Source organism: Bufo gargarizans, chromosome 6 (assembly GCF_014858855.1).
Source record: "Bufo gargarizans isolate SCDJY-AF-19 chromosome 6, ASM1485885v1, whole genome shotgun sequence".
Classification (NCBI taxonomy): domain Eukaryota; kingdom Metazoa; phylum Chordata; class Amphibia; order Anura; family Bufonidae; genus Bufo; species Bufo gargarizans.
This window is the reverse complement of record NC_058085.1, coordinates 242,497,389-242,514,109: the sequence shown is the minus strand read 5'-3', so window position 1 is coordinate 242,514,109 and position 16,721 is coordinate 242,497,389. Positions and strand designations below refer to the sequence as shown.

At 40.4% G+C, this 16,721-nt stretch overlaps 1 protein-coding gene across 10 annotated transcripts in view; it reads left to right on the top strand.

Annotated features, from left to right (window-relative positions):
- Positions 1-16,721, top strand: part of LOC122941349 (oocyte zinc finger protein XlCOF8.4-like) — a 54,627-nt gene that overhangs the window by 17,306 nt on the left and 20,600 nt on the right. For 8 of the 10 annotated variants that reach the window (XM_044298509.1, XM_044298508.1, XM_044298506.1 and 5 more), the window contains one exon: positions 3,281-5,703. In XM_044298509.1, coding sequence (XP_044154444.1) covers positions 3,281-4,278 — 998 coding nt within the window. In that variant the 3' untranslated portion in view covers positions 4,279-5,703. Of the gene's footprint in view, positions 1-3,280; positions 5,704-16,721 lie in introns of those variants that run through there. The other 2 variants (XM_044298510.1, XM_044298512.1) reach the window with 1 other exon arrangement.

Here is a 16,721-nt window from a genome sequence, read left to right as displayed (position 1 = left end):
CCCATAATTCCGCTCTATAATTTTAAATTTGAAAAAATTAATCCTCCCTTGGATGTGGTCTCTCTTTCTCACGCTCCCTCTCTGGCTTGGAACCCCGATTCCCCACCACCCGTGATTACCATGGTAGGCACATAAAAGAACATCGAAAGTTGATAGAGCAGATATCAAATTGGATCGTGAACATCACAGGGATGTGCGACATGGTGGGGCAGTAAGTGTGCACACACCTGCACGAACTTACTGACAGGGGTCTGCCCCCTTCAACTTCTGGGTCTCCAAATTGGGCACATGGCCTGAGCTTGCCCTTTACCCCTTGGAGGTGCTGGCCTGCCCTGCAACCAGTGTATTGTCTGAACGTGTGTTTAGCACGAGTGAAGGGGGTTATCACAGGTTATATTTCCCAATGTTTTGGGGTGTACCCCAATTTAAAAAATATATAAATACATTTAAAACCAAAAAGCAGTGTAGGCTACCTCCTCCAGCACCACTTCCACCTACACCGCCACATCCACCGCCTCCTCAACCTCCTACTCCATATGGACCTCGTCCTCCTAGATGAAGATTATTATTTTATATTTTTACATATTTTATGTTATTTAAAGTAATTTCCCTATCCACATTTGTTTGCAGAGCGCTTGCCATGCTCTTAACCACATTTTGATGCCATTTACAGCCCTCTAGTCCTTTCCATGACATTTTTACAGCCATTTTAGTGCTCAAAAGTTCGGCTCCCCAGTGACTTCAATGGGGTTCGGGTTCGGGGTCAAGTTCGAGTCCCGAATTCGAACTTTTTTGTGAAGTGTTGCCACCACCCCGTCGAACCCGAACATCCAGGTGTCCGCTCAACTCCACTACCAATATAAATGTTAATCTATTACTGACCCAAAGCACATGGCAAGGCACCTATTCAACTTGGTTTATTTTCTAATAGTCTGTAAGACCAGCAAAGCCTTTTTTATACCATGTGCCACTTGTTCTATCTTAAAACATAACCTTTATTTGCTCCATGTTAAATGCCTAATAACTAAATAAAAATGTTTAAAAATATCTGCTGTGTCTGTGGATACTTTGTAAGATTATCTGTTTCTAACACTGTTGTGTTCACAGTGTGTTGTACCAAACACAGGGATATAGTGAGTCATTTTACCGCGCTGCTGCTGTCGGCTCACTTATCTTTTATCCCTGCGCTATCTGCTGGATCTAATATAAAGTTATTCTTTGTAACCATAGGTACTAGCTGTCTAAAATCTCAAACGCTGACCCCCGACATGTTTCGCCAGCTAACCTGTGATCCTTAGGGGTTTTAGGCACTCTTTTGTTGTTGGTTATGTCCTGTAGTGGAGCCTTGTAATACAGGATACACAAGCTCACAGCGATTTTACATCCCTACAGTAACCATAAGTGTGCGGTGGCAGTTACATGTCAGTTTTGGAGGGATTTACATGTCCTAAAGCATAATGGGACAGCAGTCACATGATGAACCAGGAAATAGGATTTAAGTATGGAGGGATAAGAGAAAACATTTAAAGGAATTCTGTCACCTCCCCTAAGCCAAAAAACGATTGTAAAGCAGCCATGAAGCACAGCTTACTTGGATTAGGCTGTGCTCTTTGATCTTGAAATCCGTCCAGCAGTTACTGCAAAAAACGACTTTGATTGATATGTAAATGTGTCCTGAAGGTGCCCAGAGGGGCGTTTTGTTCCTCTTAGAGAGCCCAGTACCGCCCCTGTTTCAGTGCCCAGCCCGCCTTCCTTGTACTGTCTAACCGCCGCCCCCAGCCTGTCACAGCCTCTCCTCCCTCTCCTCCCCCTCAGTCAGCAGGGAAGAGCGAGCATCGGACGTCACTGGGCTCGGCGCATGCCCAGTGACGAGGATGAAGCTCCTGCCCTCAGTCTCCTGCTGATCGCACAGGCGCAGCCCTCAGTGGGTACTGCGCCTTAGCGAAAGTTCGTTCGGCGTGAGGGAGGGGAGGAGAGGGAGGAGAGGCTGTGGCAGGCTGGAGGCGGCGGTTAGACAGTACAAGGAAGGCGGGCTGGGCACTGTAAGAGGGGCGGTACTGGGCTTTCTAAGAAGAAAAAAACGCCCCTCTGGGCACCTTCAGGACACATTTACATATCAATCAAAGTCGTTTTTTGCAGTAACTGCTGGACGGATTTCAAGATCAAAGAGCACAGCCTAATCCAGGTAAGCTGTGCTTCATGGCTGCTTTAAAATCGTTTTTTGGCTTAGGGGAGGTGACAGAATCCCTTTAAAAAAATGTGAAAAGAAATCCAAGGAGGAATGGGAGCTACAGTCCTTGATGAAAAAAAACTGTAAAATGGAAAAGTAGTTTATGGTACAACCCCTTTAAGACAAAAGCCTGATAGGAATCCAGCTTTAAAACCATATTTTTGGTCTTTAAAGTTCCGATGATTTTATAGATGTACATGTAAATTTAAGCATAGGTGTTAATTTTTTTTAGTAACTTTCTTCTTGGGTCATGCTTTTACACACTAATATCAACTTTGATGGACCTTTTATTAAAAATTATATTATATGCAACATTGCATCAAGGTGTCTGTATAAACTGCTGAGTTGCAATTTGACAATGTGTTGGGTGTCTACTTACACAAAAATATATTCTTATGGGTTTAGTACATTTTTTTAAAATTTTTTTTGTAATTTAGGTTTTATTTGTATATGTGAAAACTGCAAAAAAATGTCCTGGCTACTAAAGGTGCACAATGTCAAAACACCCCTGGCAGAAAAAGAGGTACATGCAAAGTTTTTAATTAAGTTTTAATTAGTATAAAATAAACATTTACAGACCTAATTAGAAAAGAATCACAAAAAATGTTTTGTGCACCTTGCTTAAAGTGGTTGTCCGGGCTTTTACTACTGATGACCTATCCTCAGATTGGCAAGGCTCTGGCACCCCCTCGGGCCGATCATCTCCCTTCTCTCTTCCTCTCCGCTACTGCTCTCAGGAAGAGAGAAGGTAGATTGAAAGTGCACAATGCATGCGCCGTCTCCTCATACAGCTGATCATTCAGGGTTGCCGGGTGTTGGACCCCCACTGATAGTAACATAGTAACATAGTACATAAGGCCGAAAAAAGACATTTGTCCATCCAGTTCGGCCTGTCATCCTGCAAGTTGATCTGATATTGATGACCCATCCTGAGGATTGGGAACAGAAGATGACACAGTATTGTCTCATAAAACCTTTGTCAGTGGACTCTCAGACTACACAGAGGGATACGGATTTCAAAATGCTAACCAAACATCTTTTACCCCACAGATCCCACTGAGGCTATTAAAGCATCTGAAGCGTCTTCCACTCCTATTTCTTCACCAGATGATTTCAGTAATGACCATAATAGTATTAGAAATTTCCAGACACCAAAATGTACATCATTAGATAAACTGAAGATAAATAACTGTCTGGAGAAGGTTTCAGAGAAACCAGTATTATATGGACCAGAAAATCTATGTAATCCGTTCATGCATATATCTGCAGACCACATCCCACACTTCCAATCTCTTCATGTTAAGGAGGAACCAGTCACATCAAATGAAGAAAATTTTACAGACTCAAGCGATCATACTCAAGATCTGTCTATATGTATTAAGGAAGAACCATGGAATGAAGGAGATTATACAGACATGTATACACCCACAGCTCATGTACAACAATATTCATCAGCTCATATAGAATTATTTGTCTCCTATGAAGAAAAACCCTTTATGAACAATGGCACTGTTCTAGTCAATAGTCCTACTGAATACGTGGCCTCTTCTGCTTCCACAGACATAAATAATGAACAGCAATGTAAGATAGCTGAAAAGCCATATTCCTGTGTTGAGTGTGGGAAATGTTTTAAACTAAAGTCTTACCTTATTGCACACCAGAGGCGACACACAGGAGAGAAGCCATATTCATGCCTTGAATGTGGTAAATGTTTTAGCAGGATGTCAAATCTCGCAAACCACAAGAAAGTTCACACAGGAGAAAAGCCGTTTGCTTGTTCAGAATGTGGGAAAAGTTTTGCTAGGAACTCAAATCTTGTTGTCCATCAAAGGGTCCATACAGGAGAAAAACCATATCCTTGTATTGAATGTGGGAAATGTTTCTTTAGTAATTCATATCTTGTTGTTCATCAGAGAATCCACACTGGAGAGAGGCCATATTCTTGTTCTGAATGCTTGAAATGTTTTATCAGTAGCTCGGAACTGTTGAAGCATAGGAAAAATCACATGAGAAATGAGATTCTAAAAGATTCAGAATATTTGCTCTGATTTGTAGAACAGCCATTTGAAAATGTAAGGACCCCCACATAAAGTTTTTTTTTAAATATGTATATACATAACCATATACAATATGTATATACATAGCCAAAAAACCTTAACAAATTGACTTTTCAATAATGTAATACAGAATTATGTGGAACAGAATATTTGGCTCTAATATTTGGTATTGCCTTCCCTGGCAAAAATACCCCCACCATGTGTTTCTTATACCTGTCTACCAGTCTCTAACATGAGCTGGTAGAATTTTTTTCCTGCTCTTCGATGGAGAATTTTTGCAACTAATCAGTGTTTGGTTTCTTGCATGCATAACCCATTTAAAATCCCCTACAGCATATTTACCACTTTTAATTGTGCATCAGTTTTGTGACAGTCTCATATTATCCTAAAGCACACCCTCTGAGAAAATGGTGGATTCTATGATGGTAAGTTGTCCAGACCTAATGTAGTAAAGCAGCTGCCAACCATAAGATTTCTACCACTATGTGTTATGGTTGGTATCAAGTCATTTTGGTTAAACCATGTTATTTTTGGTTTTGGTTTTTGATGTTTCCTGGTACTGTGGCAAAATACATTATTTTGCCCCAAATAAATTTTTGGGCTTATTTGTTCAACGCATGTTGTTCTACAACTTTGAAAATGTTGGTGTTCTTTCTGGACAACCCAGGTTTACCCCTGGTACACGGGTGGCTAGAGCTACAATGCATTTCTTCTTTCATCATCTAGCATTCTGCTCTTGACAGTTTTAAAAAAATCTCTATTAGTGGATAAAATACTGGACAGTAGAATTATTGGTGTCCAGTTGTTGTGGATCTTTTGAAATTCCTTTATAGCCTTCTAAGGCCTCCAGAAAGGTTATGTATGCTTATAAGTCTCTTTGGCTTGTGATAATACCCATTTAAACAACAAATAACAAAAGCTACTAGTAGCAGAACAGGTGGAGCATATAAAATCCAGTAGTATTATGTGCTGTGTGGCCATAAACCATTAAGGAACGGTTCCTGGTCACAACGTGCTGCAAGTATGGACGCCCCTAAGCAGGGTTCACATGTTTTGCATGCACTACGTCTGAGATTTGCTGGAGATGTGGTTGAAGGTTGTGCCAACATAGAGATTGGAGCAGTTTACAAATGACAAATGCATCTGAAAGCACTTTTATTTTTTAATGACCCTGTACATGTGATTTGAGCCTTAAAGGGGTTCATAATAATGAAAATACTGAAAAAAACATGTTATTCTAAATAAAGTCTTTAAATGCTTTTAATTATTTATAATGGCTCCTGCAGTGTCACGAGAAGGACGGATTTTATGATCATAAATGTAAGGGACATTTTAATGAATTAAAGGCATTTAAGAGTTTCTTTATAATAACATGGTTCTTTTGAGAATTTTCATTTTTATCTTTCCCAGAGAACCCCTTTAATGTCTGACTTTTAACAAAGACAAGTTCCTTCAAGATCCTCTCCTGTGATATTATTATTTATTATTGAGGGTAATTTATCAAACTGGTGTAAAGTAGAAATGGCTTAGTTGCCCATAGCAACCAATCATATTTCACCTTTCATTTTGGACAGCTCCTTTGGAAAATGAAAGGAGGAATCTGGTTGCTGTGGGCAACTAAGCCAGTTCTACTTTACACCAGTTTGATAAATGTCCCCCATTGTCTTCAGTAACATCAGTCCCTGTCAACACTGGGGCTTGCATTCTAATTTCTAAATTTAAGGGAATCTGTCACCTCTGTGACATAGTAACATAGTTTGTTAGGCCATAAAAAGATATCTGTCGATCCAGTTCAACCTGTTATCTTGCAGGTCGATCCAGAGGAAGGCAAAAGAGAATAGGGGCCGATACTGACCCCTGAGGTACCCCACTAGTGATGTTGACCCAATCTGAATGTGTACCATTAATAACCACCCTCTGTTTTCTATCATTGAGCCAGTTACTTACCCACAAACAGACATTTTCTCCCAGTCCAAGCATTCTCATTTTATATACTAACCTTTTACAGTCATGTGAAAAAATTAGGACACCCTTTGAAAGCATGTGGTTTTTTGTAACATTTTTAATAAAAGGTTATTTCATCTCCGTTTCAACAATACAGAGAGATTAAAGTAATCCGACTAAACAAAGAAAACTGAAGAAAAGTCTTTTCAAGATCTTCTGTAAATGTCATTCTACAAAAATGCCTATTCTAACTGAGGAAAAAGATAGGACACCCTTGCCCCTAATAGCGAGTGTTACCTCCTTTGGCTGAAATAACTGCAGTGAGACGGTTCTTGTAGCCATCTACCAGTCTTCGACATCGGTCTGAGGAAATTTTACCCCACTCCTCAATGCAGAACTTTTTCAGCTGTGAGATGTTTGAGGGGTTTCTTGCACGTACAGCCCTTTTCAAGTCACCCCACAGCATCTCAATGGGATTCAAATCTGGACTTTGACTTGGCCATTCCAGGACTCTCCATTTCTTCTTTTTCAGCCAATCTTTGGTTGATTTACTAGTATGTTTTGGGTCATTGTCATGTTGCATGGTCCAGTTCCGCTTCAGCTTTAATTTTCTAACTGATGGTCTCACATGTTCTTCAAGCACCTTCTGATACACAGTAGAATTCATCGTGGATTCTATGATGGTGAGCTGACCAGGTCCTGCTGCAGCAAAGCAGCCCCAAACCATGACACTTCCACCTCCATGCTTCACAGTTGGTATGAGGTTCTTTTCTTGGAATGCTGTGTTTGGTTTACGCCAAACATGTCCTCTGCTGTTGTGTCCAAATAATTCAATTTTGGACTCATCTGTCTAAAGAACATTATTCCAGAAGTCCTGGTCTTTGTCAACTTTATCTCTGGCAAATGTCAGTCTGGCCTCGATGTTTCTCTTGGAAAGCAAAGGTTTCCTCCTTGCACACCTCCCATGCAAGTTAAACTTGTACAGTCTCTTTCTGATTGTAGAGGCATGTACTTCTACATCAACAGTAGCCAGAGCCTGCTGTAGTTCTCGAGATGACACTTTAGGGTTTTTGGAGACCTCTTTTAGCATCTTGCGGTCTGCTCTTGGGGTGAACTTGCTGGGGCGACCAGTCCTGGGCATGTTGGCAGTTGTTTTGAAAGCCCTCCACTTGTAGATTATCTTCCGGACAGTGGAATGGCTGATTTCAAAATCTTTTGAGATCTTTTTAAATCCCTTCCCAGACTCATAGGCTGCTACAATCTTTTTTCTGAAGTCCTCTGACAGCTCTTTTGCTCTCACCATGGTGCTCACTCTCACTTCAACAGTCAGGAGCACACCAAACTAAATGTCTGAGGTTTAAATAGGGCAAGCCTCATTCAACATGCAGAGTAACGATCTACTAATTATGTGCACCTGGTGTGATATACCTGTGTGAGATCTGAGCCAATTTAAGAGGGAATACATGTGAGGGTGTCCTATCTTTTTCCTCAGTTAGAATAGGCATTTTTGTAGAATGACATTTACAGAAGATCTTGAAAAGACTTTTCTTCAGTTTTCTTTGTTTAGTCGGATTACTTTAATCTCTCTGTATTGTTGAAACGGAGATGAAATAACCTTTTATTAAAAATGTTACAAAAAACCACATGCTTTCAAAGGGTGTCCTAATTTTTTCACATGACTGTATGTAGCACAGTATAAAATGTTTTGGAGAAGTCAAGATATATGACATCTATTGACTTTCGTTTCCAGATCTTGCTGCACTTCTTCCTGGGTCAGACAGGCCACTTTTAATGGGAGTTTACTTATACAGTCTGCATTTCAGCTGATAGTTTATTTTCCTTTGTGAATACAGTGGAGAAAAAAAATATTTAATAGCTTTGCTTTCTCCTCATCGCTCTCTGCAACTTATCCTTCATCACTCTATAAAGGGCCAACACTTTCAGGTTTAAACTTTTTAACATTTATATAATTGAAGAACATTTTAGAGTTAGTTTTACTCTCTCTGGAAATTAATCTCTCAGTCTACAGCTTGGCTGCTTTTGTTTGTTTTTTACATATTATATTTTTTCTTAGAATTTTTTCATTGCTTCTTGTTTTAGTGATTTAAGTGCTTTTCTTTTTGTCATTTATTGCTTAATTTATATTTCTATTTATCCCCATTGTTTTTTTTTTATTGTTCCTTACCCTTTTATTCTGATAAGGTATGTACCTCTCATTAATTAGAGGTTAGGATGCTTTTAAAAATATCCCATTTTGTGGTTGCATTTTTATTTTTGAGGACTTTGTCCCAGTTAGTGAGGCTAATGGTCTCTCTTAGCTGGTCTAATTTAGCTTTTTTGAAGTTTGGTATTTTTGTGCCTCCCTAAAAAAAAAAAATATTTTGAATGACAATTGGAAGGTTATTATTTTATGGTCACTATTTTCTAGGTGTCCCCCAACCTGCACGTCTGTTGTTCTGTCAGGCCTATTGGTTAATACTAAGTCCAGTGTGGCCGTCCCTCTAGTTGGGTCCTGAACCAGTTGGGCAAGGTAATTGTATTTGGTTATTGCCAAGAACCAGTTTCCTTTACTAGATCTACACATTTCAGTTTCTCAGTTTATATCTGGGAAATTGAAATCCCCCATAATAACGATCTCATTATGATTTGCCGTATCATATATCTCGTTTAGTAGTAGATTTTCCGTGGACTCTGGTATATTAGGTGGATTATAACAAACTCTTATCAGTATTTTATTATTGTTTTTGCCTCCATGTATTTCTAGCCACAGTGACTCCACATGTTCATGTCCCTCACTTATATCTTCTATCTATCTCATGTGGGCTTTAGACAGGACTTTACATAAAGGTAGACCCCTGCCCCTCTCTGGCATTAGTGTACATACAATAAGAAGTTTTTGTATATATTTTTTACCGTACACCTTTTCCTATGAACTATTCTAGTCCCTCCCCCAGTCTCATTACCTCGCCCCAGGTCTCTATCTGCACTATGTTCCCCTCCTATAATGTACACTGACCAAAAATATAAGCGCAACACTTTCGGTTTTGCTCCAATTTCGCCCAAGCGGAACTCAAAGATCTGAAACATTTTCTACATACACAAAAGACCCATTACTCTCAAATATTGTTCTGTGTTAGTGAGCACTTCTCCTTTGCCGAGGTAATCCATCCCACCTCACAGGTCTGGCATATCAAGGTGCTGATTAGACAGCATGAATATTGCACAGGTGTGCCTTAGACTGCCCACAATAAAAGGCCACTCAGAAAACCAGTCAGTATCTGGTGTGGCCACTATTTGCCTCACTCAGTGCAACACATCTCCGTCGCATAGAGTTGATCAGGTTGTTGATTGTGACCTGTGGAATGTTGTTTCCACTCTTCTTCAATAGTTGTGCGAAGTTGCAGAATATTGGCAAGAACTGGAACACGCTGTTGTATACACCAATCCAGAGCATCCCAAACATGCTCAATGGGTGACATGTCCGGTGAGTATGCTGGCCATGCAAGAACTGGGATGTTTTCAGCTTCCAGGAATTGTGTACAGATCCTTGCAATATGGGGCTGTGCATTATCATGCTGCAACATGAGGTGATGATCATGGATGAATGGCACAACAATCGGCCTCAGGGTCTCTTCACGGTATCTCTGTGCTTTAAAAATCCCATCAATAAAATGCACCTGTGTTCGTTGTTCATAACATACGCCTGCCCATACCATAACCCTACCGCCACAATGGGCCACTCGATCCACAACGTTGACGTCAGCAAACCGCTTACCCACACAACGCCACACACGTTCTCTGCCTTCTGCTCTAAACAGTGAAAACCGGGACTCATCCGTGAACAGAACGCCTCTCCAACGTGCCAGACGCCATCGATTGTGAGCAAAAGAGCAAAACCGAAAGTGTGGCATTTATATTTTTGGTCAGTGTAATTACACCGTCCAGGAAGACAACACACTGTTTGACAATCGTGGTATTTATGACAGATCACCCAATCTGTACCCCTAATAATTTAGTCTCCCACTACCAGCACCTGTCTGGCCTGCCCTGTTCTCCGTCCCCTGTTCTCCCTTAGGGGGAGGGGTCTGCCTTTATGTAAAGTCCTGTCTAAAGCCCACAGTCTGGGAAGATATAGGTGAGGGACATGAACATGTGGAGTCACTGTGGGTAGAAATACATGGAGTTTATTATAAACCACCTAATATACCAGAGTCCACAGAAAATCTACTACTAAACGAGATAGACAAGGCGGCAAATAATAATGAGGTTGTTATTATGGGGGACTTCAACTACCCAGATATAGACTGGGAAACTGAGAGCTGTACATCTCATAAAGGAAACAGGTTCTTGGCAATAACCAAAGACAATTACCTTTCCCAACTGGTTCAGGATCCAACTAGTGGGATGGCCATACTGGACTTAGTATTAACCAATAGACCTGACAGAACAACAGATGTGCAGGTTGGGGGACACCTGGGAAATAGTGACCATAAAGTAATAACCTTCCAATTATCCTTCAAACGAGCGTTTCTACAGGGAGGAACAAAAATACCAAATTTAGGCCTAACTAACTGGGACAAAGTCAGTTTTGTGACAGTCTCATATTATCCTAAAGCACACCCTCTGAGAAAATGGTGGATTCTATGATGGTAAGTTGTCCAGACCTAATGTAGTAAAGCAGCTGCCAACCATAAGATTTCTACCACTATGTGTTATGGTTGGTATCAAGTCATTTTGGTTAAACTATGTTATTTTTGGTTTTGGTTTTTGATGTTTCCTGGTACTGTGGCAAAATACATTATTTTGCCCCAAATACATTTTTGGGCTTATTTGTTCAACGCATGTTGTTCTACAACTTTGAAAATGTTGGTGTTCTTTCTGGACAACCCAGGTTTACCCCTGGTACACGGGTGGCTAGAGCTATAATGCATTTCTTCTTTCATCATCTAGCATTCTGCTCTTGACAGTTTTAAAAAATCTCTATTAGTGAATAAAATACTGGACAGTAGAATTATTGGTGTCCAGTTGTTGTGGATCTTTTGAAATTCCTTTATAGCCTTCTAAGGCCTCCAGAAAGGTTATGTATGCTTATAAGTCTCTTTGGCTTGTGATAATACCCATTTAAACAACAAATAACAAAAGCTACTAGTAGCAGAACAGGTGGAGCATAAAAAAACCAGTAGTATTATGTGCTGTGTGGCCATAAACCATTAAGGAACGGTTCCTGGTCACAACGTGCTGCAAGTATGGACGCCCCTAAGCAGGGTTCACATGTTTTGCATGCACTACGTCTGAGATTTGCTGGAGATGTGGTTGAAGGTTGTGCCAACATAGAGATTGGAGCAGTTTACAAATGACAAATGCATCTGAAAGCACTTTTATTTTTTAATGACCCTGTACATGTGATTTGAGCCTTAAAGGGGTTCATAATAATGAAAATACTGAAAAAAACATGTTATTCTAAATAAAGTCTTTAAATGCTTTTAATTATTTATAATGGCTCCTGCAGTGTCACGAGAAGGACGGATTTTATGATCATAAATGTAAGGGACATTTTAATGAATTAAAGGCATTTAAGAGTTTCTTTATAATAACATGGTTCTTTTGAGAATTTTCATTTTTATCTTTCCCAGAGAACCCCTTTAATGCCAGACGCCATCGAATGTGAGCATGTGCCCACTCAGGTCAGTTACGACAACGAACTGGTCCAGACCCCGATAAGGACGACAAGCATGCAGATGAGCTTCCCTGAGACTCGGGAAAAGGAGAAGTGCTCACTAACACAGATTTAGACAGATTTGTGAACAATATTTGAGAGTAATGGGTCTTTTGTGTATGTAGAAAATGTCCAGCTCATGCAAAATGGGAGCAAAACCGAAAGTGTGGCATTTATATTTTTGGTCAGTGTAATTACACCGTCCAGGAAGACAACACACTGTTTGACAATCCTGGTATTTATGACAGATCACCCAATCTGTACCCCTAATAATTTAGTCTCCCACTACCAGCACCTGTCTGGCCTGCCCTGTTCTCCGTCCCCTGTTCTCCCTTAGGGGGAGGGGTCTGCCTTTATGTAAAGTCCTGTCTAAAGCCCACAGTCTGGGAAGATATAGGTGAGGGACATGAACATGTGGAGTCACTGTGGGTAGAAATACATGGAGTTTATTATAAACCACCTAATATACCAGAGTCCACAGAAAATCTACTACTAAACGAGATAGACAAGGCGGCAAATAATAATGAGGTTGTTATTATGGGGGACTTCAACTACCCAGATATAGACTGGGAAACTGAGAGCTGTACATCTCATAAAGGAAACAGGTTCTTGGCAATAACCAAAGACAATTACCTTTCCCAACTGGTTCAGGATCCAACTAGTGGGATGGCCATACTGGACTTAGTATTAACCAATAGACCTGACAGAACAACAGATGTGCAGGTTGGGGGACACCTGGGAAATAGTGACCATAAAGTAATAACCTTCCAATTATCCTTCAAACGAGCGTTTCTACAGGGAGGAACAAAAATACCAAATTTAGGCCTAACTAACTGGGACAAAGTCCTCAAAAATAAAAATACAGCTGCAAAATGGGATATTTTTAAAAGGTACATACTTTATAGGAAAAAAAGGTTAAGGAACAAGAAGAAACCAATGTGGATAAATTGAACTGTAAAGAAGGCAATAAATGACAAAAAGAAAGCATTTAAATCACTAAAACAGGAGGGTTGCAAGCAAGCATTGAAAAACTATAAGGAAAAAAATAGAATATGTAAAAAACAAATAAAAGCCGACAAACTAGAGACCGAGAGATTAATTTCAAAAGAGAGCAAAACTAACCCTAAAATGTTCTTCAATTATATAAATGGTAAAAAGTATAAATCTGAAGGTGTCGGCCCTCTACAGAGTAATACAGATATAAATAGATAAAATATCCCAGGGCGCAAGAATCCAGTCCAGATAGTAATAGTAAATAGAAACGTATTTATTGCAGAAGTACAACACGTTTCGGGGAGTAGTTCCCCTTCATCAGGTACATAACACTGCATATGTTATGTACCTGATGAAGGGGAACTACTCCCTGAAACGCGTTGTACTTCTGCAATAAATACGTTTCTATTTACTATTACTATCTGGACTGGATTCTTGCGCCCTGGGATATTTTATTTATTTATATCTGTATCCTACCACTTCTTGGAGACTTCAGGGATCTCCGACAAGAAGTCATCCCTCCGCGGCTGCAGATCCACCAGTGAACCGTGACTCCATCGCAGTCATTGACAAGCTTTTACTAGAGTTGTGCCTACAAATAGCGCAACCACAAAAGGTGAGCCCTGTACTGGAACCATTTATTTTATCTGTCTACCAACGGTATTACCCTATGGTGCGCCCTGCTTTGTTTTTAACAGCATAAAGTAAATCCTGTGGATCCACTCTACAGAGTAATGAGGGGGGAGTTGCAGAGAGCGACGAGGAGAAAGCAAAGCTATAAAAAAAAAAAAAGCAGAATGTAAAAGTAAATTCCCCATTAAAAGGGCCCTGTCTGAGCCAGGAAGAAGTACAACAACGACTTAAAAAGATTAAAATAGACAAATCACCAGGGCCAGATGGCATACACCCCTGTATCCTAAGAAAATTAACTAATGTCTTAGCCAGACCCTTATTTCTTATATTTAAGGACTCTATACTGACAGGGAATGTCCCACAGGATAGGCGCATAGCAAATGTGGTGCCAATATTCAAAATGTGGTGCAAAAACAGACCCCGGAAACTATAGGCCGGTAAGTTTCACATCTGTTGTTGGTAAACAAGCAAATAACATCATATCAGCATGGCTTCATGAGGGATCGGTAATGTCAAACTAATTTAATCAGTTTCTATGAGGAGGTAAGTTCTAAACTTGACAGCGGCGAATCAATGGATGTCGTATATCTGGACTTCTCCAAAGCATTTGACACTGTACCACATAAAAGGTTAGTATATAAAATGAGAATGCTCGTGAGAAAACGTCTGTATGTGGGTAAGTAACTGGCTCAATGATAGAAAACAGAGGGTGGTTATTATCGGTACACACTCAGATTGGGTCACTGTCACGAGCGCAGTACCTCAGGGGTCTGTATTGGGCCCAATTCAATATATTTATAAATTATCTTGTAGAAAGCTTGCCCAGTAAAATATAAATGTTTGCAGATGACACTAAACTGTGTAAAGTAGGGATGCAGCTAACGATTATTTGAATAATCGATTAGTTGTCGATAATTTCATCGATTAATTGGGAAAAAACACCAAAATGACAAAAAAAGGGGTTTATATGATTTTACTTGAAAAAGAATGTTCAAAGGCCATATTAAAACAATTTTAGGACTTACATAATTATAAAAATTTTGCATTACAATGTAAAAAAGACAACATGTCCACATATTCAGGGCTTAGGCTAGCTCTCTTCTTACATGCTATGTTAGGGACAGAAAAAACAGCAGCAGCATATTAACAAATCTGTATCCACTACCGCCGTACCACTCACCATAGCCCTTCCTCACCTTGCAGTGTCTCTCTCAGGGGGATTCTACCGCACCATACTACTGGACTCTAGAGGTAGTAGACCAACAGCTTATAATTTATTGCACATTCAATCTCCAAAACTCGTACTCCTCTCTACTACTATTATCCTGATTACCTGGCTGAGTTATGGTGGGGGTGGGGGGATTTGTAGAAGGCACTGTTATGGGGGTATCTGTGGATGGAAGGCACTTTTATGGGAGGGCATCTGTGGATAGCACTGCTATGGGGGGGATCTGTGGATGGCAATCATGGCACTGTTATGGGGCATCTGTGGATGGCAGGCACTATTATGAGGGCATCTGTGGATGGCACTGTTATGGGGATCTTTGGATGCCTGGCACTGTTATGGGGCATCTGTGGATAGCACTGTTATGGGGGGATCTTTGGATGGCTGGCACTGTTATGGGGGGATCTGTGGATGACACGTATGTGTTATCCACAGATCCCCCATAACAGTGTCCCTGTGTAGTGATTGAGAATGACCCCCAATACAGGGGTGGGGGCTGGCATTTTGGTTTTGTAATAGCAGCAGGTCCCGGTGCAGTCACTGTATTCTATTACACTGGGCCCCGCTCACCTAATCATATCTATCAAGTAGGAGATGTTAAACTACTTCACTCCTAAATCACTCCAGACCCTAACTTACTAGTAACATAGTACATAAGGCCGAAAAAAGACATTTGTCCATCCAGTTCGGCCTGTCATCCTGCAAGTTGATCCAGAGGAAGGCAAAAAAAACCTGTGTTGCCCTCCTCTGGACCCTCTCCAGCTCTGCTATGTCTGCTTTGTTCACTGGAGCCCAGAACTGTACACAGTACTCCATGTGTGGTCTGACTAGCGATTTGTAAAGTGGTAGAACTATGTTCTCATCACGGGCATCTATGCCCCTTTTGATGCAACCCATTATCTTATTGGCCTTGGCAGCAGCTGCCTGACACTGCTTTTTGCAGCTTAGTTTGCTGTTTATTAAAATTCCTAGATCCTTTTCCATGTCAGTGTTACCGAGTGTTTTACCATTTAATAAGTATGGGTGACTTGCATTATTCCTTCCCATGTGCATAACTTTACATTTGTCAGTGTTAAACCTCATCTGCCCCTTATCTGCCCAAGCCTCCAATCTATCCAGATCGCTCTGTAGTAGTATACTGTCCTCTTCAGTGTTAATTACTTTACACAGTTTAGTGTCATCTGCGAAGAATTGATATTTTACTATGCAAGCCTTCTACAAGATCATTAATAAATATATTGAGGAGAATAGGGCCCAATACTGACCCCTGAGGTACTCCACTAGTGACAGTGACCCAATCTGAGTATGTACCATTAATAACCACCCTCTGTTTTCTATCATTGAGCCAGTTACTTACCCACTTAGACGTTTTCTCCCAGTCCGAGCATTCTCATTTTATATACTAACCTTTTATGTGGTACAGTGTCAAATGCTTTAGAGAAGTCTAGATACACGACATCCATTGATACGCCGCTGTCAAGTCTAGAACTTACCTCCTCATAGAAACTGATTAAATTAGTTTGACATGATCGATCCCTCACGAAGCCATGCTGATATGGCGTTATTTGCTTATTTCCATTAAGATGCTCTAACATAGCATCTCTCAGAAAACCTTCAAACAGTTTACCCACGACAGATGTTAAACTTACCAGCTTATAGTTTCCAGGCTCTGTTTTTGGACCCTTTTTGAATATTGGCACCACATTTGCCATGCGCCAATCCTGTGGGACATTCCCTGTCAATATAGAATCTGCAAATATCAGAAATAAGGGTCTGGCTATGACATTACTTAATTCTCTTAGGATACGGGGGTGTATGCCATCCGGTCCTGGCGATTTGTCTATTTTAATCTTTTTAAGTTGCTGTTGTACTTCTTCCTGGGTCAGACAGGACACTTTTAATGGGGAATTTATTTTTGCATTC